General features: G+C 40.8%; 1 protein-coding gene across 11 annotated transcripts; it reads left to right on the forward strand.

Annotated features, from left to right (window-relative positions):
• The first annotated feature begins 2,742 nt into the window (after positions 1-2,742).
• On the forward strand, positions 2,743-9,878 carry LOC123078403 (GDSL esterase/lipase ACHE). 11 transcript variants are annotated; one of them, XR_006437415.1, is made up of 5 exons: positions 2,743-3,329; positions 4,710-4,762; positions 4,848-5,017; positions 6,173-6,628; positions 6,732-9,878. XR_006437415.1 is itself a non-coding variant. In XM_044500903.1 (5 exons), exons 1-5 carry the CDS (start codon positions 3,346-3,348, stop codon positions 9,653-9,655), a joined length of 489 nt encoding a protein of 162 aa, XP_044356838.1. In that variant the 5' UTR covers positions 2,748-3,345; the 3' UTR covers positions 9,656-9,878. The 11 variants fall into 11 exon arrangements, 5 of the variants coding, with proteins under 5 accessions (XP_044356838.1, XP_044356839.1, XP_044356841.1 ...); XR_006437416.1 differs by having other exon boundaries at positions 6,746-9,878; XR_006437417.1 differs by having other exon boundaries at positions 9,494-9,878.
• Positions 9,879-11,622: the final 1,744 nt, after the last annotated feature.

Raw genomic sequence — 11,622 nt, forward strand, 5'->3', positions numbered from 1 at the left:
GTTGAGCATCGGATTGATGACAAACATGATATTGATATAAACCTTGTCTCATTAGTACCATGGAGATTATATTTTGATGGTTCAGTTTGTAGTAATAGCCAAGGTGTTGGTATTGTTTATATATCTCCTCATGGTGCTGTTTTTGAAGCCTCATGCCGCTTAGAATACTTTTGCACAAATAATCAAGCCGAATATGAAGCATTGTTATTCGGCTTAGAGATGTTGCTTGCCATAGGTGCTACACATATTGAGGCTTTTGGTGATTCGTTATTAGTAGTGCAACAAATATCCAAAGTCTTTCAATGTTTGGACGAATCACTTAATGTTTATCTTGATAAATGTCTAGATATAATTTCTACTTTGGATTATTTTAGCATTGCTCATATATCTAGACATGACAATTGGAGAGCAAATGAGTTGGCACAACAAGCATCCGGCTATCATGTTGATCATGGCATGTTTCATATTTCTCAAAGGCCGATGTCTAGTCTTGCCAACATAGGGGAGGCCGAACCGAAGCCCACCGTTTCGGCCACTAATGAAATATTTAATATAGGAGAAAATCAAGACTGGAGGAAGCCCATTATTGATTATTTGTGTGATCCTAGTAAAAGGGTGGACAGGACCATTCGGCGTATGGCTTTCAAATACACAATGAGAGATGATGGTCTCTATCGCCGATCCGTTGATGATGTTCTTTTAAAATGCTTGGACGAGGACCAAGCGAGAGTTACTATGGGAGAGGTCCATGAAGGTATTTGTGGCACTCATCAGTCGACTCCCAAGATGAAATGGTTACTACGACGTGCTGGATTTTATTGGCCGACAATGGTTAATGATTGCTTCTGATACTATAAAGGATGTGAAGCTTGTCAAAAGTTTGGTGATATTTAGTTAGCTCCTGCTGTTATGTTACATCCTATTATCAAGCCGTGGCCTTTTAGAGGTTGGGGATTGGACTTTATTGGAGAGATTCATCCTTCTTCTTCAAAGGGGCATCGGTTCATGTTGGTGGCGACTGATTATTTCACTAAATGGTCTGAAGCAATACCACTCAAAAATATGACTCATACAGAGGTAATTCAATTCATAACCGAGCGCATTATTTATAGATTCGGCATTCCTCAAACATTAACTACAGACCAAGGTTCATCCTTTGTGTCACATCAAGTTAGAGAATTTGCCGAGTCATATAAGATAAAGTTGCTCAATTCCTCTCCATATTATGCCCAAGCCAATGGACAAGCTGAGTCTAGCAATAAAATATTGATCAAGCTCATCAAGAAGAAGATTGAGGATAATCCAAGGAGATGGCATGAGCTACTGTCCGAAGCTTTGTGGGCACACAGAATCTCAAGGCATGGTGCTACAAAGGTAACTCCATATGAGCTCGTATATGGTCAAGAGGTTGTTTTACCAGTGGAAGTGAATTTGAATGCTTTGAGAATAGCCAAACAAAATGATTTATCGGCGGTGGACTTTTATAACTTGATGATGGACAATATTGATGAAGTCGCCGATAAACGTTTGGTTGCTTTGGAGGCCATAGAGAGATAAGTTGAGGGTGGCAAGAGCTTACAATAAAAAGGTCAAGTTGAAGACTTTTCAAGTTGGCGATCTCGTGTGGAAGGTGATTTTACCAATTGGTTCGAAAGACAGAAAATTTGGGAAGTGGTCTCTAAGTTGGGAAGGTCCTTTTATGATTACAAGAGTGGTTCCCGGAAACTCATATTTGGTGGAATCTGTACAAGGCACATTATTATCTCGAGCTCTCAATGGCAAATATTTAAAGAAATATCACCCAAGTGTGTGGCAAGAAGCCTAGATAGGCAATGGCCGATATATCACTATCATCCTAAGCAAAGACATGGCCGATAAATAACTATCGCCCTTAGCATAAACATGGCCGATACATAAGTATCATCTTGAGAAAAATAAATGGCCGATGGAGTGTTGACATCGTCCTTAGAACAAATACATTGCAAATTATTTTTCGGCACGCAAGTTTTGCCCAAAAACAGGGGGGCATGTGTTGACACCAGATTTTGGTACGATCAAGAACTTAATTAATATGGCCTCAAATGGAGAAGTGATCTACATTAAAAAGTTTCATATTGTCGATATGAACATCTTTGAAGTTTGGGCCATCGCCATCCGATCTCATCTCGAAGACCGAAGTTGTGTTCGAAATATCGAGATTTTGTATCCAGAACACTATTCGGCTGATTACGCCCCCAGGATTGCCTCGTATGGAAAAATGATCTACATAAGTTGTCTTGGTCTCATCGAAACGATCGATTTTGATATAAAAATCATCTTAATCCGAGGTCATATGCAACCTGTGGAGGCAAAATAAGGTTAGAAACAAAAGCTGCGGAGTCATTTCGGACCGACCGAGTTGTGTTTGCTCGGTGAGACCGAGTTGGTCCGAAAATTTACCAGAGAGTTGGCACTGTTCACTCGGTAGGACCGAAGCAAACCAATCGGTGGACTGAGTTGATCTGAGAAATTACAGAAAGATACAGAGAGTTGGCAACGTTCATTCGGTGGGACCGGGTTGATCCGGGAAATTACCAGAGATTCCTGTCCGAGTTAGGTTAGGGTTTTTGATGTTTTGGACGGAATTTTTAGTCATTTTCTTGTACGGGAAGTCCAGCCGCCTCATAAATAGATGAGAGGTGACGGCCAATTAAACAACACACAATCGCAAAAAACACATCTACTACTTTTTCATCTACGTTTTGTCCCTCCCTCGTTCTTACTCCTTCGTTCTTCGTCGTTCTTCGTGTTGGAGAGCTGCGAATACCGAGGCTCTAGGAGCGGCTTGACCGACCTAGGGCAGCCCATAGCTGCCGCACTCCCCAACGGGTCCCTCCGGGAGTGTGGGGTTTCGGGTCCCCAAAAGCTCTTGCCAGTCGACTTGCGAATCGTGCTTCCGGTGAGACTCCTTCGACGTGAGCTGCGGTGCATCACCCGGCGTCGAGGGTACACATTACGTGTTCGAACAAGCCGCTGCCGCATGCGCCCGCCCGGCGAGCTCCGCCGCCAGCCGTCACCTCGCTGCCCTACGTCTCCCAGCCTCCGCGCCAGCCCGTCCCCGACCTCCCTTGCGCCCGCTGCCATGTCGAGCAGATACCGCAGCCCAAATCTTGAGCCAGGGAAACCCTAATCGCCCCAGAACTATAAGGCGCCGCCAGCACCGCATTTCCCAAACCCTTGCGCCACAACCAGACGACGGGTAAGGGAGGAGAAGAACAACAGCGAAGATGGTGTCGCTAAAGCTGCAGAAGCGCCAGGCCTCGAGCGTCCTCAAGTGCGGCAAGGACAAGGTTTGGATCGACCCCAATGAGGTCAATCCACCCCCTCCCTCTCTCTCCCTCGCCCCGCATCTCGATTTTCTCACGTATTCCGTAGATCTGTGGGGAGGTGGTGATCCGTGCGGTTTAGGTGGTTCGAGGTGGGTAGATCCCTTCTTGCTTGTGCCACGCTTGCTCATAGATCGCATGAGCAGCCTCGGGTTGCCGGGATTAGTGTTCTTGGGGTAGCTGATTTTTTAGCTGAAACATCATATAGCTGACCACTCTATGGATTTGATTTTGTTCTGATGTCCCGTGATAGCTATGGCACTGTGATGTTGCCACTCTGATCGTGTTTCTGATAGCAGATGAATCAGAGTCATGTGGATGCTTGTAAAACGCGAGTCACTTAGATTGAGCATCCACGCTTGCTCTTATTTTTCTGTTGCGTGGTTAATGCATCTCCAAGTGTTTCACCCTGTTAAATTTACTAGCTTATCTGCCAGGATTTGATAGTACGAATCTATATAGGTCCAGTCAAGTCTAATGTAATTGTTTGTGCATATAGTTCAATATTATGGGGTTTCTCCATGTTATGAATATGTTTCCTTGCGGGGCACTGGCAGACTGCAAAACACGTACAACAAGAGTTCGAACATAGATTAAGCTATCCTTGAAAGCATGTTTCTCCAATAGCTTAGCCTTCTAACTCCTTGAAGTTAATTCTACTGATGAACCTAATCGAGTTGCTGCTTGTGATGTTGCTTTACCTTCATGCGCAATTGTCTTCTAGCAATGAAACTAATAGAGTTGCTGGTTTCGGTGTTCCTTTACCTTCATGTGCACTAACACAACATAGCATAGTTGGATTATACTAAAGTGGTTGTGCCATTAGCTTAGCCGTGATAACTCCATGTAAATCTTCTGCCAGTGACAGAGTTTAGGTGTTATTTTTACCTTTTAACGCATTAACGTGTGTATAAGTCGTCTTGTCTGTTAAGGTTCAATTGTCGCTTCATTTTGTGAATGTCAATCTCGTGGACCTAGCTCCCAATTATGTTCCTCAGTTTGTATTAGTAAATTTGTAGTTCACACGCACTTGAATGTCAGGGTATTGCAATCACATCCATTCTTATGCTATATGTTGTTTGCTTATAACAGACAGTTTTTGTGTTAGTTTTAACTCATATTTCTGCGTACTTTGTACCTGTTCGGTTGTTTCAATTCATGTCTAATGTCTTTCATTAACTCTCACGGAGGTGCTGGCCGGCTGGTACATACGTCAGTGCATCATCTATCTCATACTCTCAGTCACATACTCACATCTATGTTAATTGGAGTATATGCATCTCCAATTACAGCCTCATATTTTTTTGGACATTCATTTACAGCCTGATCTACTTGGATGTGCAGATCTGGGAGTTTGAACAATTCACCAAGATTCCAGTTTGTGTATAACAGAATGGGTGAGGAGTAAAGCCGTGTCATGTTCCATATTTTCATTCAGATTTCAGAGAACGCGAAAGTAATTTTTGATATTTTCCTCTACAGGTGGAATTTATCATGAGATCCTACCCAAATCTGAGTACTTCTCCAAGGCACTGTACACCTTCCATTTTGCCCAAAACGATCTCACCTTGGGCTACTTCACCAATAAGACTACCAAACAGATTGAGGCCTATGACCCCGATCCGAAGGAGCGGTTCACTGTGGCAATGCAGGTACAATTCAAGCCAATTTGTTGACAATCTTTCTCATAGCCAAGAAAATTTTAGTTCTGATTCTTAAAAAAATCAAGTTCTTGGCACAATTTACATTACATGATTTGTGTTGGCTACAGTTTATTCACGCTTGCTTCCAATTCTTGGTTCATGGAAAGAATTTATAATTTTATCTCTGTACTACACATGTAATATAACTTGTACAAGAAGAAGAAGAAGCTTGTCAAGTTTTATCTCTGTACTAGACATGTAATAGGACTTGTAGTAGAAGAGTACTAGACATGTACATTCTAAGGCTGAACCAGCCTTAGATTTACTTGTAGAAGAAGCTTGTCAATTTCCTCTCAACGAATTTGCCAGGCTGGTCTCACAACTGAGCCAATTCTACGATGCTCAATATCTTGTTGCTTTTCTCTCTGAATCCTCGGGTATGAGGCCCAAGCTTTGCCAAATTAGCAAGCCGGCATCTGCATCCACTTGCAAGTTGCAATCATTTGAGGCAAGGATATTCATTGTCAAACAAGCACTACTATGCTGCTAATAACAAAAATTATATTGCGTTCGGATTCATGAAGTACTTATTTTCATCTTTGACAAGGTAGTTTGGAGATATATATTTATATGTGCCGACCTTTTCCTTATTTTGGTGAAAAATCATGCATGTGGCCTTGGTGTTATATTTGGTGCGAGGATTACTTCTCTACTAACGATATTTGGTAGTTTGGACCAAGTTTATAGTTGGACATAAGTTTCAACTTTGCACAGTCTGGTATTCCTTTATTCATGTTATAGATCGTGAAAAGTTCATGTTGCTCTTCTCTTGTGCTTATTATGGAGATTTGATTTTCTGGAGAATCCAAATAAAGAATAATTGGTATTCAATGGGATAGATTTGGGAAGTCAAGATTAGCCATGTGAATGTTGTAATGCTCTAACAAAATTACCTTTTTAGGCTCCTTGATGAGTTAGTTACATGTACATTAATTTTTTGTTGTTGCTTAATTTGTCGTATTGAATATTATGAAAGCTTACGGAATATGCCCATTCGCCACTTTTTTGTACCATATCTCAATACTGATTGAAGTTGATAGTCAGATGGATGATGTACTGTTAAAAAAGTTTTGACCTTCAGGCTTATGTTCATGTCTTTATTAGGTCTCGTAGAAAAAAGATGAAGCAACTTATGTCTCGGGCATAATTTGGTGGCGGCATATCTTCCCTTGTTTCATGTTTTAACATGATGAGTTTAGTATTCTGGAGTGGAGCAACCAAAATGCATATTTAGGAGGTAGAATTGTAGGCACAACATTTTGTTTGTCGAACGAGCGACGTGAGCATTATTAAGATGTAGTTTGGACATTTGTAATTTTGTTGTTCTTTTAATTTGTTTTATCTACGAAAATTTGGTTTTGTAAAATTTGTAGGCGGCCGTGAACTCGCAGCCACAAGGTTTCCTTTTTGTTTAGTTTTGCTTTTCAACTACAATTGATGAAGGAGCATTGGCAACCTCAGGAAGTTGGTGCCAAGGTGGAGTCCCTGCAGAGGCTGTTCACCCGGAAGGTCGTCTTCTCCAAGACCTCCCTAGCCTTTGAACAGGACCGCTCCATCAAGGTATCTACCCACGTTTCCAGTTATATCCTTTCACTTGGGCCAGAGGACAATAGCTTTGTCTTAACAATTTGAATCCATTAATAAATCTTCTTCTTTGTTCGAGTTGAATCTATGAAGACTCCCATGCATGGAGCAATGTCGTCTTCGTCAGGCTGCAATTATATGCCTAGGGGTGGTCAAACTTAAAAGTTCAGGGAAGATTCAGACTACATGTGGTAGTGCTGAACATTGTTTTGTCGTTCATCAAATGTGTTAGTGCTTATAAGGTTATAGCCTCAGGTTAAACTGAAAATCTATCTGCAATTTGGCTTTACATTTTCTAAGTACGAATGATGCCTACAATTGTTGAAGATTAATTAGTTATTATGGATTTATGGTACCATGTAGTGGTGCGTTGATTATCTGGCGCTGAGTAATTAACTGAACGTTATTTTGGTGTTCATCGATTGTGGCATTGCGTATGCTCTATTACAGCTTCAGTTTAAACTGAAAACTATCTAAAATTTGGATTTAGAATGTCTAACTGTGAATGGTGGCTAGCTTCGGTTGCACCTGAAATACCAAAGATCACACTAAAATCTTTTTTTACAAAACCTCTCGTAGCTTAGTTGAATTTATTTATTTTTTGGTTTAGTAGAAGGAAATTTAGCCTTGCCTCGAAATTCGGAAAAGATGGAGTATAATTTTTGTTGACTAAAAAAATGAAGTGACTTTTAACAGCTGGGGGTGTGTTCTGTTTTTCAACCGTGTTAATGTATACTTTTTGAATGTAGAATGGAACTATATCTGTTTGTTCAACCAGAGAGAGGAGCTGTTTTTCAACCGCGTTAGTCTATACTTTCAGAAGGAAAAATGGAACTATATCTATTTTTTAAGCTTTTCCAATATTGGAAGATGAAAAATGTACACTTTTGGCTGTGCAGTGATTTTTCCAGGCTATCCTTCCAATGTATTGAACCTGATCATCTCTGATTAGTGTTGTTCCTAATTCTTGAAGGGTACACCATTGAGTGGCAATACCACATGTGTATCCATTGCAACTTGGAGGTACGATCTAGTGATTAGCAGCATGAAGTGCTGAGCACGTCGTGTGTTGTGTGTTGTTGGTAGAGTATGCGTTTTTGGGCCTGAATTGCGAAACTAACTTAGATTTCCTGGTTGTTGTTTTTAGTATAGTATACCTTTTCCTGAATTAGGAACCTTACTGATTTTTTTGGTTGTGTGTTATCAGTGTAGTATACAATTTTTGGGCCTGATTTGTTACCCTTATCCGGGATTTTCTGCAATCAGTGATGCACTCGTGGTCATGAGTATTTGTTAGTCTACTTTACTTATCTCTACCTAATAATAAAGCACGTAGGGTTTCTGCCCGTCCGTAAAAGCCCTTGCGTTTTCATGAAATCAACCCGCAGCCGGATTTAAGTCACACCGAACCGTTATTTTACAGTTTTTCGAAACCCCCCTGACTTTTTAGGTATTCCATCCGCGGAACATATTTAAGTCAAACAAATGCTTTTCTAAACCATCCATATCTTTTAAACCGTAACTCCGATTTAAACATGTTATATATAAAATTTAATTAGAAAAATATGTAGAATACGAATATAAGATTATTTTAACCTGTTAAGTATTTATAAATATTATTTTAGAAGATAATTAAGTCAAACAAATGGTTTTCTAAATTATACGTATCTTTTAAACCGTAACTCCGATTTCAACATGTTATATATGAAATTTGATTAGAAAAATGTGTGAAATCTGAATATGATGTTAATTTTACCTGTTAAATATTTTTTAGATATTGTTTTGGAAGCAAACTTATAACTATAGCGCATGATCCAATTTTTTTTGTACAGATTTCTCATTGCGAGTGTGAGAGAAAGCGAGAGAGAGAGAGGGAGAGGGAGGAGAGAGGGAGAGAGAGACGTCTTAGGATTAACCACATACAAACATGTTTTGGTTTGTGTGAACACTAAGGCCATCGCCGGCGAGGGTGAGAAGAAGGATAAGCGGCAACACAAATATGATGCGTCGCTAAAATAAAGGAGATGGACCTATTGTGGTCTTGAGTGATGGTTGTTCAGTTAAGAGTGTGTGTTGTGTTTTTTCTCCCGTTGCAACGCACGAGCTCTTTTGCTAGTAGATTTAATTGTTTTTAGTCACCCGTATGTTAGTTAACTGAAATTTGTTGGCAGTGGTTCATTATGTTCTTTAACTGCTGTACTGAAGCAGCGGATCAAAGCATTTAAAAACAATTAGCTCTTGAGTAATTAAGTAAGACTTGATGGTTGTGTTATATATATTATAGTATATACATTTTTTGGCCTGAATTGCAAATCTGATTGAAATTTCCTGGTTTTGTGTTATCATTATTATGGTATACTATTATGCCGGCAAGCTTTTTGTTGGTGCTTTATTTCCTGTCCTTGCTAAACTTTTGATACTCTCTGCAATGATGAAATGTTTCTGCATGTTAGATAAGTACCAGGGCAACCATAAATGATGTACCTTCCTTTAGTTGAGCTGTCTTACTGTTTTCTCGTCTAGCTTTTTGTTAATATACACACTGGAATTCTCGATTCTGGAACCCATGAACTCTTTGTCTCTTCCCTGTGACCTATTTCTCATCTACTCCTGCTTGTAAGAAAAGTCTATTATGTGCTATATAGGCAAAATATACATAATTGGTTCTCTTCTATATGCTTTCCTTATTCCTTAATGAATACACTTGGTTCACAAAAGCATTGGGATAATTAGCTGAACAAGTTTTGCCTATTTTTGTTTCTTTCATCTCCTCTGATTATTTCCTGGCACTTGTGAAATTGTTCGGATTACTTAGCTTCGTTCAATTGCCATGTTGCTCAGCTGAGTTCATACTGTACCTCAGGACATGAACTGCAAGTGGTGCTAGGGTTTGATTGCTGGATGGAACAACACCAAGAACGTGCGTTATTACTCCAGCCACATGGAAGCAAGCAGGCATGGCGCCGCCCACGTGGCCTGATTAGTGATCAACCACACGTATGATATACCCGTATATACTTGTCGATCATACATACATGTGTACCCACATATTCTTGATTAGTTGGTTAATATATAAATAGATTCTTAATTGGTCTATTAGTTCGTGTGATGTTACGAATGAAAAGAAAATTACTGGGGAGTTATTGCATGGAATAATTTTGTGGTAATGGTCTTGCAATTGAAACAAACATTTTCTTGCGACATGTATTGGATCCGTCTTCTTCCATGAACAGATGTGAACAAAGGGTAGTTTTGTTTAGCACTACTTTTCTTTTCTTTTTTGGCATGAGTGTCTCTCTTATCAAATTATACATCACAAAATTACTGTTATGGTGTACGACAGTAGTACAGTCTATTTATTTGTCCCAAAAGTGAATAAAAGCATCAAGAACCGTATGCCATCTTTTATGCACTGATGTAAAGACCATTTGCTTTCTATAGAGATGATACCCTCTTAGAGAAGATTAGTAAACATGATTAAATGTGCTTTCTCATGTATGCCATCTTTTGATGCATTCAATTTTTTTATCTCGATCTACTGTCTGGTGCAGCAGTATCAACAAGAGATAAAGGTCTCAAAGAGGTATCTAGCATCTCAATAGCCATTCAAATTAGCCCCATACAAAATTCACTTTTAACATGCCTAATAGGGACACTTAGCTAACTTATCTTGTTTGTATTGGAGTTGACCCTCCTGTGCTTTTCGTTCTCATTCATCATAGGCTTGGCAATTCCATTCAAGTGTTAGAAGTGAATTGCTTTTACTTATTAGGTGAGTTGGATCCTTCATGCCTCCAGCTGTTTTATCCAACTAGTTGCATGCTCGTGCGTTGATACAGGCGACAATGCTCGTGCGGCCGATGGGACACCAGGATGACGGGTGACAAGGTGAGGTTTCTTGGACCTTCCGCCAGGTGATGATGGATGGGACTCGGTAGGTGGAGGAGATGTAGGGGCGACGACATGGAGTACATGAGGTGGGATGGCAGTAGATAGACGTGGCATGATTTCTTTCCTCGCGAGAGAAGAGAGGCGAGAGCGAATCCGTGCAGTAGGAGTGAAGGGAAGGAGTGGACAATGAGTCGAAGTGTTGCTAATATGTTGGGTAAGGAAATTATACACAAAAAATTAAAAGAAAACCCAAAACAAAGATAAAAGAGATGTTAGCTTTAAGCGCTAATAACGGACAGAGCGGCGTATCAGTTGCATCCCGTCAATGGACACCATATTTTTGTTTTGTTGTAATGCATGCCATTCAACTGTATATATTACAACGTGGCAATGGCTCAGGAGATACCAAATCTGCCTTCTTGCCTCGGGGAGCGTCATGGGCGATGCACGCCAAGTCCCCTATTGATGGCAATAGCGGATGGAACACGGGGGATCATGGCGAGAGCAAGGTGATTGGTGAGGAACTCCTCCTTGGTCGTCCATGAGGAAGTACGATGTGAACGAGAGAGGGTGCCATGGCGAAGGTGAGGTGGGTGCCATCCGGTTTTAAAGGAGAGGGCTCTAGCGAGAAATGTCCCGGTACGGCGGGAAATCGAGCAGGAAGGGGAGGGTCCGGCAGGAAAAGGGGAGGGTGCGTCGTGGGGTGGGGTTTTGTGTTGGGACTGTGTATTGAAGATAACATGACGGATAGTTCGGACAACCACATTGTTCCCTACACATGGGCTGGATTTGGTGGAGCCCGGACTGACGAGACGGGTGGATTTTGGAGACCCCGCTGGGCACCCGTTTGATGTCAGAACAAGCCCGAACTTATGAGGGAGTAATGAGCTTCGACCTTGAAGACGATCTTAGTCATTTATTTGATTCATTTATATTCATTGTAGCCTGTAGCAACGCACGGACATTCTACTAGTTTACTTTTATTGCTGAGTGATGCCTACTAGAACTACGTCGGTATTTCCCCAAAGATGAAGGGATGATGCAACACAACAGTAGGTATTTCCCTCAGTGATGAGACC

The sequence above is a fragment of the Triticum aestivum genome, chromosome 3D (assembly GCF_018294505.1).
Source record: "Triticum aestivum cultivar Chinese Spring chromosome 3D, IWGSC CS RefSeq v2.1, whole genome shotgun sequence".
Taxonomy (NCBI): Eukaryota; Viridiplantae; Streptophyta; class Magnoliopsida; order Poales; family Poaceae; genus Triticum; species Triticum aestivum.